We start from the raw sequence: 16674 nt of genomic DNA on the forward strand, positions 1-16674 counted from the left end.
ATGAGGTGGCCAAAGTATTGGAGTTTCAGCTTCAGCATCAGTCCTTCCAATGAACACCCAGGACTGATCTCCTTTAGGATGGACTGGTTGGATCTCCTTGCAGTCCAAGGGGCTCTCAAGAGTCTTCTCCAACACCACAGTTCAAAAGCATCAGTTATTCGGCACTCAGCTTTCTTCACAGTCCAACTCTCGCATCCATACATGAGCACTGGAAAAACCATAGCCTTGACTAGACGGACCTTTGTTGGCAAAGTAACGTCTCTGTTGGAAGGTAGGTTAACACAAATCAAAGCTCGTCATTTGTGTATTAGTGATTCAGCTTTACTTTTGCCTTCCCTGGTTCTCCTAAGCATAGGTGGCTACTGTCTGGTTTATTTCCCTAGTATTGGGTTGGCCAAAAATTTCATTTGGGTTTTTCCATAAGATGTACAGAAAATCCCAAACAAACTTTTTGGCCAACTCAATATTTTTTTCACACTTGCTTTGTCCCATCTGGTATGTGGTATTGTTTTTTTGTTTTTTTCAATAATAGAACTATTTTATTAAACATATGAACGTACTGATTTTGTACAACACACATTTCTTTCTCTCCTCTGCCCCAGGAAGCCAGCGCTCTAGAACCCCATGTTTATAAAAACACACTTTGGCAGCTACTATGACAAGGTGAAAAAGTGCAATTCTGAAAGTGACAACACACAACCAAAGTGGGGAACAGAGAAGGCAGAGCGGAGCGGGCCCAGGGCTGCTCCTCTTCTCTCAGGAGGAAACAATTTAAGAACAGAAACTCTGGAGCATTACTTAAGCAGTACTGCCCAACTCTCTTGGTAGCATCTCTCTTTCAATTCCATTTATCTTGATGTTGTAACTAACTATCTGTCACTTCTTTAAGAAATTCTGCCCTGGTTTATATCCTTTTCAGTGACCCATATCCCTTTGAGCTTCAAAAACACAGAAGTCGCTCAGTCGTGTCTGACTCTTTGCGACCCCATGGATGGTAGCCCACCAGGCTCCTCGGTCCATGGGATTTTCCAGGCATGAATACTGGAGTTGTGGTATTGTTTTGTAACAATTAATACACTAACCTCCTGCACTGGCCTTTGGGCTGCCTGAGGGCAGGAACTTATCCCACTCATCAATATATCCCCAAGGCCCAGCACGATGAAGGGCACACAGAAAACACACATTAAATGTTTTTGAGCAAATACATTATTTAAGGATTTATAGTTTGCAAAACTATGCTGTGGTCTTAAGAAGTAGGACTTGCAGATGAGGAGACTGGGACTCAGAGAAGTCCGGTGATTCAGTGGGTAGGCTGCAGACCAAGAGCTCCAGGCCAAGGCTTGCCTCGATGTGGGAAAGGTCATGGCCACAGTTCTTTAAAGATTACCCTCCAGAACTCAGCTCAACTCAGGAGGTCTGTTGTACTTAAGCTCTGCAAGGGCAAAGCTCTTGACTTGCTCCCAGGCAGGCTGTCCCCGCCCCCAACTGGGGTGACGTCACTGGTTGTGTCCTCTTTGTACCATTAAGGATGCTCAGAAAGGGTGACTAAGGGTGCCAGTTAGTGGGGCACAGTGCAAAGGCTGAGAACAGGAAAAGGGAAGGGAATCACAGTGAAAAATAGGAGAGGATTTTAGCACAATCGATGGGAGGTATAGTCCCTGCCATGTGGTGAGGCCTTGCAAGAGGGGAGCAAAGAGGAAGATATGTGAGCTGCAAGTGAAGCCAAGTTTACAGCTGCGTTTTGCTTCTCTGCCAGGCTGCCCTCCTTATACCAAGGTGACAGCAGCCTGGGAGGTACTTTGTCAGGTGTTGTTGTTATGAGAATGGATTGGCAGTGATGCCACCCACCTCTGCCCTTGTGACCTTTAAGCAGTCTGGCTGGGCTAAGAGGATAGGGACAAGCAGCCTATAGGGGCAGGATGAAGAAAATCAGTGGCCTGCAGAAGGCTCAAGGGCTGCAGTCTCTCATTAACTTTAGCATTGAACTCTATATAACTAATTGAACTGACACAGTTCACTTATATCTCCTGGGATATAAGACTTTGTAACCCACTTGTAAATCATCACAAACTGGGGTGGAAGAAAGCAGATTGTGGTCCAGGCTGTCCCTCATCCCAAATATCCACTCATTGTATCGCTGTCCCATCACCACCTTGACTCTCATGTGGGAGACATGACTGCACATCTGACCCTGTCTTTATTCTTGAGTTGCAGTGCCATTGCTCTAATTGCCTGCTAGACACTGTCCCTCAACACCCCAACTCAATAGGCTCCCGACCAAACCCATCATCTTCCTCTCTGGCCCAGATGCCCCTCCCAACTAATCTGTCTCTTTCACTGGCACCTCTGTCTTCCCAGGCATTCAGCTTCCAACTTTCTCATCAGCTTTCTTGAAGACTTTATTCTCATTCTCCAGATGAGTCACTTCTCAAGTTCAGTCATTTCCTTTTGCTATGCTGTGCAGGGTTTCCTTCTGTTCATCCCCATAATGATCATTCTGGTCCAAGGTCCCATCATATTTCAGGTCTCAATCACCCTAAACCATCCAGTATCAGAACTATGATTCTTTATTTATTTATTTATTTATTTATTTTTTTTTTGCTTCTCAATCCCCTATCTGACGGAATAGCCCAGGACTAGATGTGAATTCAGTCGTGGTAGGACACAGTTCCAGTGGTCTCTCTGACAGTCTGTAGCCAATGTCCAAGCCCTTGGTAAAGACTTAGGTGAATAGCCAGCTGAGACGAAGAGACAGTATAATTTAGGAAGTGACTAATGTTCTTTCTTGATCCCAGTGAGGCATTCAGGGATGCAACCGCTTTCCCTGGGCAGAAACAGCAGGTGTCAAGAGGTGAAGAGAGCAAAACAACAACAATAATCTATAAGCTTCTTGCTCCTGTCCCCAATGCCCCTGTGGTGAGTTGTGAGAGTGAGAAGTTCATGGAGGGGGAGAGGGCAAGATAATGCGAGTGTCCCGGGTGCCTTTGCAAGAGCTCTGCAATTGCAAAGTAAAGTAATTGTGAACTTCTGTGTGAATAGTTTGCCTGATCAGCTGAATGCCCTCCGCTTTAGAGATGACGATCCTAAGACACAAGGAAGTCATATGCCTTCCTGGCAGCCAGGATTAGAATGCAAGATTTCTGAGTAAGTGCTTTGAACACCTAAGGTTGCTTCTGAGAGATCACCCCCACACCGGGCTTCACAGCAATAAAGATGAGCTTTTCTCTTGTCTCAAGACCCTCAGTCATTGCCCGTAGTTAAGCAAAGGGAACCTAGGGGAGGAAGCTAAAGGAAAGCACAGCTTAGAGAACTGAACTTTTTTTGCTTGATGATTAACAGAAATCATAGATCATGAGAAGAGGATGCTTTAAAGAGGTATGGACTCTCCTCTAGACACTTCAGGTAGAAGAAAATGAAAAGTTCAGAGCCAAGAAAGAAAAGCACTCAGGACATAACCTAGAAAGACAAAAAAATGAAATGAAGAAGCCTCATCAGCTCTAATTAAAGGAAATCAATATTTGAAGAGGCGTCTTGCTTAGTAGCAGGACAAGGGCAAAAATACTTCAGCAATGTGAGCCTCTTAGAAAATAGAAAAGCAGGCTTTCATGGGGAAGCAATCATGATTTAAAGGGCTGCAAATGACAACCACGTGGTGGGGTGATAGGCTGTAGAGAGGCCTCAAGCACCTTTTGGAAAGAATACTAGATGAGAGCTTCTATCCTTGGTAGAGTCTGTATTTTTTAAGCACATCTCTTTTTCCTGGGAGTTCTAAGGAGCTGAGGGTCATTTCTAGGGAGCAAAGACTAGCTACCATTTCCGAAGAGAGACCTGAAGTAACCCCTAAAGTACAGCTTGGGTTTCATTTCTGTTACCACTTATAAGAACACACACTGGAAAAACACTGAAAGCCATACAAATGCAACAGAGTTTTTTGCTTGAGCATCCTTTCTAAGCTTACCTGTCTTTGTGATTCGCGTGATGATCAACCATCAGTAACTGGAATCCAGTTTTCCCAGATCATTCTTCTTTAGGGATGGAACATATGGGATTGGTATGTCACCACTTCCTTCTCTCACACTGGTGCCAGACATCAATAATCAATCACAGAACTCTTCCACTGAGCCAAAATGCAGCCTTTTCATTTATTTGTTTAACAAATATTTTTAAAGCATCCTCTTAAGAGCTAGTTGCAGAGACAGAAAAACAGTAAAATATAAAAAACACTGTAGGTCTACAGGTACCACATGCTAAGTGCCAAATAAAAGATAGTAGACAATGAGTATTATAGCCCAACTCTCCTTCTGAAATAGTATTTCGATTTCCTAGGACCCTGAAATTTCATTTTTAAAATTTCAGTGTTGTTGTACTTAGAGCAACACAACTATTTCTCATAGATCTGAGATGAATTAATTTCAAAAACAGCTTACAAATTACTACAAGAAATGCAGAAGTTGCTGTATGCCACCCACCAAGAAAGTGAGTCAAGTACGTTTGAACTGCTAGGTTCTTCGCCCTCAAATACCTCTCTGACCTACAAAAAAATCCAGATTGGAGTGGATCTGATTGCCATTTTGGGTGAAGAACACTGGATGCCATTTCAGCATCAAATTATTCAATCAGAAACACTTTGAAAATGCTGAAGAGTTGGGTTAGTCATAGTTTTCCCACCTGAATACAATGTGCATAATATTGCAGGATTTTTCCCACTTTTCTGGTGGTGGAGGCATTTGTGCAGCCTGTGGAAAATGATTTACTTGATACTTGATGGACAGCCAACCAAGCAGAGAGAGTGCTGGCATTCATTACATTTTCCTATCAGGGGCTCACCTGGAATTGTGTTCATACGTCTTTGAGGAGGCTGGATTGGGAGGGAGAGAGGAAAGAATCTTACCCTCTGAAGAAGACAGTTTTCTCCTGAGGAGTGGGGGAAGCCTGGATCCATGCCCTCTGGGATTTCGGGCCATAGCTTTTAAGATCCAAAGAAGAGATGAAAGTCAAAAGGTCTGACAAGTGGTCTGCTGCTGCTGCTGCTGCTGCTAAGTCGCTTCAGTCGTGTTCGACTCTGTGCGACCCCGTAGACGGCAGCCCACCAGGCTCCCCCATCCTTGGGATTCTCCAGGCAAGAACACTGGAGTGGGTTGCCATTTCCTTCTCCAGACAAGTGGTCTAGAGACAGACAAAATAATGATGGCTGGGGTGCTCTTGTTCCAGAAGTGTAAATTGGAAACTGGCTGTAATCTCAGGCAGCCCTCTAGAACCTCATATACCCCAAATTATCACCCATATAGCCTAGAAGCAGGCAGGACTTATTCCTGTAAGCCCTTGGGATTACCAGATGTTTCCTTCCATGGTCAGTATCCTTGGTAGCATCTTCATCTTTGGGTTGTCCACCCATGTTTTTCCAGATCTCTGAGGCTCTCAGTTTGCAGTTGCAGAATTTTGTCTTTCTCTTTCTTGGATCACTTCTGGAAAACTCAGGGTCTTTCTTTCTCAAAGTTTCAAAATCATAGCATCTTGTCCAGACTTACCTACCTAGCTTGGAACTTTGAGGAAGAACGATGGCTCTTTCCCCTCAATGTTCGCCCAGCCTTTCTATACAACAGTCCTTAGTATTGATACATCTACAAAATTAAACTCCAAGGATCCAAGCCTGCCACTGTTCTGCTCGTCCCTCCCCCAATTTCAGGTTCATTTTGCCACTGTTGGGCTTCCCTGGTGGCTCAGCTAGTAAAGAATCCTCCTGCAGTGCAGGAGACCTGGGTTCGATCCCTGGGTCAGGAAGGTCCCCTGAAGAAGGGAATGGCTACCCACTCCAGTATTCTTGCCTGGAGAACCCCATGGACAGAGGAGCCTGGTGGGTGGCAGCCCATGGGGTCACAGTCATACACCACTGAGTGACTTTTCCTTTCCCTTTCCCTTTTGCCCCTGTCAGTGGATCTCTGCTGCTGGCATGAAACAAATATTTTGAATTTTTGATTACTTTCATCCCTAGTCTTGGTGCCTTGCCTCCCATCTGCAATTTTTCTGAGAAAGTATTTGCGTTTATTCCCCCTCCAATCTACACTTGCAGGATTTGGCAGTAGGTCAGAGGAGTCCTTACTTCCATCACTTAAAGGACAATTGCTCCAGGACCACCACCCCCACCTCCAGAGCAGCAGTTAACAATAATAAGGCAGCTGACAGCTTTTCCTGATGTCCTGTGGTGCCCTGCATTGACCTTAAACATGGTCACTTGTCATAATTTTAAAGGAGCCTTGGCTCCTAACGCACAGGTTTGGGAATTTGTTGTTGTTGTTCAGTTGCTAAGTTCTGTCCGACTCTTTGCGACCACTTGGACTGCAGCCAGGCCTCCATGTCCCTCACTATCTCCCGAAGTTTGCTCAAGTTCATGTCCATTGAAGCAGTGATGCTATCCAACCATCTCATCCTCTGCTGCCTTCTTCTTTTGCCTTCAATCTTTACCAGCATTCTAGTATTCTTGCTGCGAGAACCCCATGAACAGTATGAAAGGCAAAAAGATTTGGGACTACAGCAGTGGGGATGGGTGTCTTTTACTCAAAAGAACAAGAATGCATGAACTTAGTGACTTGGGGGAACAGGGTGTTAAATGACCACCTCCTCTGAGCCTAGCAGCCTGCAAGATCAAAAGGGTCCTTGTTTCCAAAGGTTTTTAGCAAAGTTTCCCACTGCCTTCTGTTTGAGTGAGAGGCTGGGAGGAGGAAGACTCAGTGGCCAATGAGCAGAGTGTGGAATTGAGACCTGCTTGAATTTTGCAACACACAGCATATTCATCCCTCACATGACACATCAGCAGCCTTTTGGAAGAGACAGGTTAGAATTCTTCTGAGTTCCAATCTTTTGTCCAGTTGTTTGGTGTTATCACTTCGTTTCTGAGCGAGGTTCTGAATGCCAATGGTAGCTGGTATGGGACGGTTAAGAAGTTCTTTGGCAGGAAGTCAGCATGGATAAGCAGGAGCAGCACTGCATGAGTTCTTCAGCACTGCCTCAGTGGACTTCTGACACCTCTTCTGAGACAGACTATGTGGCCACTCTCCGGAGCCACTCACTCCAGCAGAAGGATCAGAGCTCACCTCGGTGAATCCCACTTCAAAGAACTGCTTTGAGGCCCTCCTGGACACAATCCTACCTGCTGGAACTTTAGCTATCTGTTTTATTAGCCCTATGCCCACACATACCTGGATCATCTTGGCAGTTACTGGGAGTATTAGTTGCTAAGTCATGGCCGACTTGTTGTGATCCTATGGACTGTAGCCTGCCAGGATCCTCTATGTATGGGATTCTCCAGGCAAGAATATTGGAGTGGTAGCCATGCCCTCCTCCAACAGCTCTTCTGGATCCAGGGATTGAACCCAGGTCTCCTGCATGGCAGGCAGTTTCTATCACCAGGAACCCATGGTTATCTCTTGTTCCAACCACATGCATGGAGTCACTTAAAGCTGATGGATGTGAGGCAGAATACCTTTTGTGACCCCCCAACCCAACCTCACCCCACATTTAAATACAGCTCTTTGTAGAGACCTATTTCTGATATACTTAAAAGATTCATAAATATCTGGAAAGTTCTTTGACATTCTCTCAAACAATATTCTGTGCCTTTGGAAGGCTCTATTATACTCACTGAAAGCCAAGCTATGCATTTTTCTTTTTTACCTTCACTTTTCATAAAAGGTTATGCTGACGTAGATCTTACTAACAAAAAAAAAATCTTTCTGATGAAATCAGGATAAATAATTCCACACATCATCAAGTGGGGAAAAGGGCTTTGAATTGGTTTCCATGGAAATCTGAAGATGAAGTAAAGTAATAATTTCAAGGCAGAGTAGCTGAATTGAAGATAATGGTAAAAATAGTTTGATAAAGAAAATAGAATAAAGTAATCAAGAAGCCTCCAATCAATTATTCCTCTTTGTTTACCTTCCAGTGATTAATTTGTCTGCGTTTATTAACCCGATGAGATTAAGCAGACCTTCCTAGTGATTTATTTCGTAATTGTTTCCAAGGTTTGACATAAGCTGTGGAGTTATTGAAGGTGGAGATTTAAATTCAATTACTCATGAAGCAGGTGGTGCCTCTCCTGAAAGAATATCTGGATTCACGGCCTTCCTATGCTAACATTATGAGTGAGAATTATTAATTCATCTGATAGTATCTCCCAAAGACTTTTAGAAGTCATTTGGCATCCACATACTTCACAAGTCAGCAGCTTCAGAACTGAACTTGAAGTAACAGAGAACCCAGAGACAAATAAAGCATTTTATGGTAAAGACTTTTTTTTTTTTTTTTTGGCCAGAGCCTCCCTGGGGCCCTGGGCTGGGGTGCTATCATGAATGGCATCCACTTGAAGGGCAGCTCTGGATAAGATCATGCTTTATTTTGACAGATGAGAGAGACAGAGAGAGAGACACACACACACATATTGAGAGATCAAGAGAGGCACCTTGAAAGTCTTGAAATGAAATGAGTGAAATGAAATGACTAATTCATTTTTGTCTCTGTGGTCATGGTTGTATATCTTTTTCTATTCTTTCTGTGGGTATAGTAAGGATAAACAGGGTTCTCCAAACACTACTCCAGGCGCCAACTCGCCATCATCCGCAAAGGCCCGGAACACATCTAAGAATGGGAAGTAAGTGAAAAGCGCCCCCATGCATCTGACATAGCTGTCACAAAGCCATGTGCTGTTCTCACTTTGTCATTCATTCATATTCATTCAGAGATTTGCGGAATGCCTTCTGTGGGCTTCGCTTTGGGTTAGTCACTGGGGGATTTAAATGAGTGAGGCAGGTGTCAGGAATATTGGGTGCACGAAGGACTAAAGAAGGGAGAGGAGAGAGATGGGAGCGTCAGGAGGTGACTTTGGAAAGAGAGCTTTTAGGGCCGATTGTGACGATGGCCAAGGACTTAGAGCAATGCAAGATTTGAACTATACTTCTCAAAAACTAAAGAAAGGAGAAGCAGCGGCACTGATCAATCATTTTATGATTTGTAAAATCCATGAAAATCTGTCTGATCCATACGCTAAGATTTGGGGTGGATTTAGAAGAATCTGGAAAGCCATTCCATAACTGGCCTGGTTTAAGTGCGTGTACATGGTAACCATATCACTGATGTACATGATATGTGTATTCTTTTCCTGTGGACTGACCTGTACTGTGACCTAGCTGAAACTGTCTTTTTAATATTGCCAAAAACTTTGATTGGCTGAATATTTGGGATGTTATATTTGCTCTTTTCATTGATTCCATGAAACAATGTTGGCTGACCTCTCTTTGGCTTTAGCAGAGCATGGCAATCAGAGAGAGTGTGATCTCTTGCAGATAAGGTATCTCCAAGTAGGTGCTCCCTTTTCAAAGTGGCTGAAGCCCTTTGGTGAATGACGGGTCCTCTTCTTGTAAGCCCTCTGTCTCAGCGCTGTCGGGCATTGTGACAGGCAGAAATACAGCCCCGAAGGAGCACCTAGCCCGCATCCAGGAGAAGATGAAAGATGCCTTCGTCATGCTAAAAGCTCTAATCTAGCAATAAGCTATGTCACTACAAGAGCACAGCTTTGCTACGAAAGGTGAATTTGTAATGGTCACATATCTTATGTATTCAGCATTGGGCCATAAATGCTGCAGTTTGAATATGATCTTATTTTCAATTCCCAAAGTGAAAGATCTATTGGCTGCCTTTTTCCCCCTCTTTTTCTTCTGAATACCATTTCAGGTTTGCATATAAAGTTGAATGTGCGCTATCCTGGAGAATATCAAAAGCAGTGGTGAAGACATAAGACGGCCTCTCAGAGCAGTTAGAACTCGTTTCAGTTATTTATCGCTGACCACCACAATCAAAATGCTGTATAAATTATGAAGGAAGGGAATTGATGCACACACTCTCTAGCAGCTGACTGTTTCCAAATTAGTCCCAATTCATCGTCAGCATGCGCCCGCAGTTAACAGAGATGGCATTGGAGAATCACTTTGAACTCCACGCTTGCAGAAACGGCAGGCCCTGTCTGGGTATCTTGTACACACCTGTCCTGCTGACAACTGCAGGGCACGGTCTCCATTTATTAGACCCTGAGGTATAATTAGGGATACTTGTGATTGCTGTTGTGCTTTGAAAGGAGCCTTGTTTTGTGTCTTTTGGCTTTGTGGGAACCCAGACTCTTACCTTGTGAGTGAAGAGTCTCAGTGAGCCACAAAAAAGCAGTTGGTAGAATTGGAGTTCAGATGACATAGGGAACGCGTACCTAATACCATTCCCGAGTTGTTAACATAGGAGGCCAGCATAAATACATTCTTAAGTAGATAAACACGATCTTATAGCCCACTTGCTGGATCTGGACAGCTCCCAGGCTTCTGCCATGGTGAGGGCCTCCCTTCCCGCACATTATGAGCTAGGTCTGTCGTGTATGTGTCCCCCAGATTGTGCTTGTTCTTGTCAATTCTTCATTCTTTGGAGGGGGGTTATTGATGAATAAAAAGTTCACCAATAGACAGTATTCTCTTCAAGGATATGTTTCAGGTTCTCTTTATCTTATCTCCCATCAGTTGGCAGGAAGTTTTATTTTTACAACTCTTTCTCTATACATTTTCTCCTTCTCAGAAAATTTTTGTCAACAGCAGCAGTACTGACCTTCCATGAATATGGTGAGACTATCTGGGGTGGTGGGGGAGACATTTTCCCATACTTTCTAGAACAGAACAGTGTCTGTCAATGTTTAGGAACACATGTTATTATTGGTAAGAGAGAATGGTTATTTCCTGGATTTGGGGGAGTGTGGTGGGGAAGGAGGGAGCTAGGTGGGTTTCTGCCCCACCCCCGGGGTTTTCCCCATGGTGCCTTTTCACAATAGTCAGCATCTGGGGTGGGTGTTGTTCTGCTGGCTTTTCTCATGTTATTTGACGTAATAACAGGGAGACATGGAGTAGTTTTTAAGAGTTCCTCTGTGTTATTTTGAGGCCAGATACAGTCTGGGAGATAGAAGGTGTGTTCTCTGAAAAGTAATTGGCCTCCTCTCTTTTGAAGACAAGTTAAGCTGCCTCAAATATACCTCATGACCCCAAATAATAATGACCAGTATGTGCTGAGTGGGTGATGTGGGCCAACCTCTGCCCCCCAGCACTTGATACATTTTGTCTCATTAATTCTCACCTACCAAAAGCTCATAAAGTAGGCAGTATTATTATTTCCATTTGATATATGAGGAAATGGAGGCTTGGAGAGGATATTGTATGCTTGTATGGCGTCTTCCAATGAACAATTTTGGCATAACCCTTCCTTAGCACCAATAATAGTAATAATCATCACTAAAATCTATCCAACTTTGACACTGTGCCCTTGTGCTAGACCCTGGGCCACAGAGACAAATATAAGATAACAATAGGTCCCCTCAAGGAACTCACAGTGTTCGTAGAGGACAGAGGATGGCAACGTGGTATTCACAGAGAGGCAGTCACAGAGGCTCCACTGGTGGGTCCAACAGAGTCACCCCAACCAATGCCGAGGTCCAGGTGGAGAAGACATCATGTGGGGATATCAGTGAAGGCTTCTGAGAAGTGACCCTTGAATCCTTTAATTGTCTCCATTTATCTCCCATGTGGCAAGGCGAGGTCAGAAGAGGAAAATGCAAATTAATCACTAAGATGGACAGAATCCTCTCATGTTGATGAAAACAAGTGAGAGTTGTGGATGAGGTAAAAAAGCTAAAACTGAACGACCAATTGTGCCTTTTTTCCCAACCTCAATTCATTTGGGGCCGACCGACATGCAGTATAGCAAGCTTAGTAGGTTAAGAAACCTACAGCTTAAAAGTTGTGTCATTCTGCTTGCTCAATTTTATTGCCTGCATCTGAAGCTGGGTAGCCAGCCCTCTGTTTCAGGGAGGAACAGATGGAATGGGATATGTCTGAGCAGCAGAGCCAGACTACCCTGGCAATGACTTTCAGGGAGGTACATACAGTTTATTCTATGCTAACAGTGAGCCAAAATAACAGAACAGGAAAATAAAAAGCAGTTGCAGAGCCATACCATGGAGATCAGGAAGCATAGGTTTGGCAGAGGTTGATCAGAGACCAAACAGACCAGGCTGCCATATTTAATTTAGTTCCCTGTGCTAATGTGAGTCCATTATTCTGTCCGATGCATCAGGCCACAGACAATCCCTTTGCTGATCCATTGGGTTATTCCCAACAAGCACTTAAACCATCAAGGCTGCTGCTGCTGCTGCTGCTGCTAAGTCGCTGCAGTCGTGTCCGACTCTGTGTGACCCCATAGATGGCAGCCCACCAGGCTCCCCTGTCCCTGGGATTCTCCAGGCAAGAACACTGGAGTGGGTTGCCATTTCCTTCTCCAATGCATGAAAGTGAAAAGTGAAAGTGAAGTTGCTCAGTCGTGCCCGACTCTTAGCGACTCCATGGACTGCAGCCTACCAGGCTCCTCTGTCCTTGGGATTTTCCAGGCAAGAGTACTGGAGTGGGGTGCCATTGCCTTCTCCAAACCATCAAGGCTGAGCATGCATGAAACCACAGGAGCTGTTACAGATTTTCTGTTTGTATCAGAACATGTTCACATGTCACATGAAAACAACTCTTTTGTTTACCAGATAAGGACTCAAGAAGGGTCAGTCACTTTCCCGGAGTCACGCATCTAATCGGCAGATGTCAGCCTAGAATCCTGGTATTCTAATACTTGTCCTGTGCTCTTTCTACTTCAGCGTATGCTGCAGTTCTCCCAGATAGCAAGACACTTCGGTTAATCACACCCTCAAGGCTTGGAGCCTGGTCTCAGGATGTCGAGCTGAGTGCTATGCCCTTCATACACCACCATACCCAAGTTTGTGGATTCTGTCAGCCTCCATGAAAATGGAGACCTTGGGGAGAAATTGAAGTCATTTCATTAAAAGAAAACAGTGGCAGTAGTGATGACAAAAGGAAATAGCATGCACTTTTCAAATACTTCACTATTTCTCCAAAGTACCATATTCTAGTTGTGTTTGGACAGTTACCCTTTCTCAACATTACTGTTGAGCTATCTTGAGCCTTTAACACACCCCTTCATTAAGAAAGCAATTAAGAGAACTTGTAGATTACTATAGCTGTTTTTCCTCAAGTCAGTCAACCAAGGCTGAGGATGTGTGTGTGTGTGTGTGTGTGTAATATTCAGAGGCATAAATTTAAAAATTAGATTGTAGGCAGTTGCAGATGATGCTGAAAATCAATCAGTCCTCTCAGCCTGAGATGTTTTTCACATAGACTCAGGGTATGGAAAGACAAGGACCAAATTCAATTTGCAAATACTAGTGGCGGACACGAATATTACAGGACCAGGGCAGAGCACCCAAGCATGGTGCCTGGTTAAAGATACCATAAATGTTGGATTCAGTTCCATGAATGTCAGCTTAAATGAATTAAACTGGAGAGGGAAGGAAGGACGCTAAAATGGAGGAAAGGGAGGACGGAAGGGGAATCTGAGATGGTTAAGTCAAACCTCACTCACTTGACACATCTATCCAGAGCCAATCCTGGTAGCAGATACCACAGGAAGAGTGACTCCAACCTGTTTTTGCCAAACTGTCTCATAATGAACAGGCCTCTTTCAGCAGTCTCTAGATGAGCACAGTCAGGAGCACATAGCTTCATATATAAACACATCAGTCCTTTGGTTTTAGTTGGCAGGACCCAAATGGAAAACTTTCCTGCTTTAGAATGAAGAGGCAAAGTCTTGGCTGTTCTGTGTGGATTCAGTGCGGTGCAGTTTTATGTTCAGACTGAGTTGTTTACAGGTGGATTACTAGCGTCCAAGTCCTGTGTACTATGATCTCATGATTATGTCATTTCCTCTCATTGAGAGCCATGTATTTATTCTAAAACGGTAGGCTGTGACTACTGCCAAAACCCCTAGTTTTGCCTCTCTGTATGAAAGTTTGTGTGTGTATAGTTTCACTTCAAAATTATGGTATGCTGTATGAGTACAGCAATCAAAGGGCAAGTATTTAACTTTTCAAATCATCGCTGTAGTTCGATGCAATGATGATGTCAGTAATGCTTTAGTTTAGCTATTAGACTAAGTCTAATATCACCAAGGCTTGTAAAAAACCAAAACCCCAAACTCACTCACTCTCTCTTTTTCTCTCCATCTACCCTCCCTGCCCCTCCCACTCTGCTGTTGCTCCTTTGTAGAAAAAGACAAATGACAGAGACATAAGCTGATGTCAGAATGTATTTCTAAGAACAACCTGGAGTGGAGTGTGCCCAAGAATCAGGACATTTGTAGCCTAATTGCCTTTTTCCTCCAATATTCTACATCCAGGATAGTGCAAGACCTTTGGTCACAACAAAAAGGTCAAATCTATCCAAGAAGGTACACTTATTAATAGGGCAGGAAGCTAATAGAAAACATTTGAAAAGGACTTTTAATAACAAGGGGTCAATAGCACATAGGTTTGGCATACTTTGATGGGGCTGTTCAAAGAGCTCCTTAAATAAAACAATCACGCCGTCTTGTGTGTATTTGAAAGGACATCAACTATGGAGTCAGATGCACCTGGATGTGAATCCTGGCTCTATCACTGATTAACTTTGTACCTACCTCATTGGGCTATTGTGAGGATATAATTATCATAATCTAAGTAAGGCTCGTCTAGTGCCTGGCACATGGCAACTGCTTAATAAATGTCCACTAGTGATTATGCTTGCCTCAGCTGCCAAAGTACTACAGCTGGGGACAATGTGACCTGGCCAGTATGATCCTAACCAAATCAGAGCTCTGGTTATCTGCTTTCCCAGCTCCAGAAATGGGGAAGCAGAAGCCTCAGCACCTCTAGTAATACATACATCATGCCCATAGATTGAGACAAGAAAGTCCTGGACCATCCAGGAAGAAATAGTCCAGTCATGGAAATAGTTCCTAGTAGATACACCACCACATCTCTGTGATGGTTAATATACCAACTACCATCATGTTAATAAAACCCCCCTAAGGATCTGACTGCTCCTGGTTCTCCAGCTTAGTCAAGAAGAGGGTTCTGTTCATGAGCCTTTAGAAGGGAGGAGTCATTTTTCTCCCTCCTCACCTGCCACACAAAATCATGGACTCTGCATGCTGCTTTCTAGAACAGGGGTCCTCGATAACTCTTCTTTTTCCTCTGTGGCATACATAGTTGAGAACTCTCATCGACACTGCTCTGGTGGAGCTCAGGTTACATCCACTTTCCAGGTGCTGGCTGGAATTCCATTGCTCTATCTCACTTGAGAAGGCCTAGGGATGCAAGGAAGGGTGATGTTCAACAGGACTCCTCCATTTTCCTCCAGGTAACAAATCTCTGTCTCTCCATCACAGTCCCTCTCTCTCTCTCTCTCTGGAACTCTTTCTCCCTCCCTCCATCCCTTCCTCCCTCCTCCCCCACCGATCTATCTATCAGTACTCCATCTTGCCCTTATACCTCAATATTTTTTTACTTTTGGCTCAGTTCTTTCTGACCTCAAGGAATTACAGAGCCTAAATCAATGGCATCTTCTAATGCCTCTAGGCCAAATCTGTTGTCTTTCACACAAATAACCAATCAAGCATGGCCCACTATGGTTTGCAGTAGAAGAGCTGCAAACTCTAAGAGAGTATGGAAACACAGTGCTAGCCAAATAATTACTGTGAATCCAACACTGACTAAAAATCTGGAGTGTAGAAGCATTTAAAAGTAGAGAAGAAAATTTTAATTTGTTGAAATTCAATTTTCATTTTTTTTCTTTTCTGGATTATGATTTTTGTAGCATATTTAAGCGGAGAAGGTGATGGCACCCCACTCCAGTACTCTTGCCTGGAAAATCCCATGGACCGAGGAGCCTGGTAGGCTGCAGTCCATGGGGTCGCGATGAGTCAGACACGACTGAGCAACTTCACTTTCACTTTTCACTTTCATGCATTGGAGAAGGAAATGGCAACCCACTCCAGTGTTCTTGCCTGGAGAATCTCAGGGACGGGGGAGCCTGGTGGGCTGCTGTCTATGGGATCACACAGAGTCGGACACGACTGAAGCGACTTAGCAGTAGCAGCAGCAAAGATCAAAGTTTCGTTTTTACATATGGATATCTAGTTGTTCAGGATAATTTCCCTTCATTTCCTTAGTGTTTCATTCTTTGGTTGGGTTCAGCGGGAAAATGAATGGTGGAAATTTGAACATGCTTTGACCTTCTTTTCCAGTTTGTAAACGTAGGTTTTTGGAATAATGGCACATTTCCAAAAGTAAAAGGTAATGTGAGTTATCATGGAGGTGAGAGGTGGGAAACCAGTATTTGGAAGTTGATGTTAGAATAATCATTGCTTTGGGAGTTCCCTAGTGGCCTGGTGGTTAGGATTCCACACTTTGACTGCCATGGCTTGGGTTCAGTCCCTGGTCAGGGAACTGAGGTCCTGCAAGCTGCATGGTTTGGCCAGAAAAAAAAAAAAAAAAGAAGAGAATAAAAGTAACCCTTCACATTCAACAACTTGCATTCCCTGAAGGCAGGAGTTCTCAGCCTTGGCTGTCCATTAGAACCACATGGGAGCTTTCTGCAATCCTATTGCCGGGGTTTCATTCCAGACCCGGAGAAGGCAGTGGCACTCCACTCCAGTGGAGAATCCCAGGGATGGGGGAGCCTGGTGGGCAGCCGTCTATGGGGTCGCACAGAGTCGGAC

At 44.1% G+C, this 16674-nt stretch overlaps 1 protein-coding gene across 4 annotated transcripts in view; it reads left to right on the forward strand.

Moving 5' to 3' along the window:
• Positions 1-16674, forward strand: part of HS6ST2 (heparan sulfate 6-O-sulfotransferase 2) — a 653947-nt gene that overhangs the window by 599392 nt on the left and 37881 nt on the right. Inside the window, exon 1 of one of the 4 annotated variants that reach the window (XM_086385852.1) lies at positions 8478-8647. The exons of the other annotated variants lie outside the window; for them this stretch is intronic. Coding sequence (XP_086241978.1) covers positions 8493-8647 — 155 coding nt within the window. The 5' untranslated portion in view covers positions 8478-8492. Of the gene's footprint in view, positions 1-8477; positions 8648-16674 lie in introns of those variants that run through there. 4 annotated transcript variants of the gene reach the window in all.

The sequence above is a fragment of the Bos grunniens genome, chromosome X (assembly GCF_055505025.1).
Source record: "Bos grunniens cultivar Pamir isolate PY7600 chromosome X, Bosgru_T2T1.0, whole genome shotgun sequence".
In the NCBI taxonomy this organism is placed as follows: domain Eukaryota; kingdom Metazoa; phylum Chordata; class Mammalia; order Artiodactyla; family Bovidae; genus Bos; species Bos grunniens.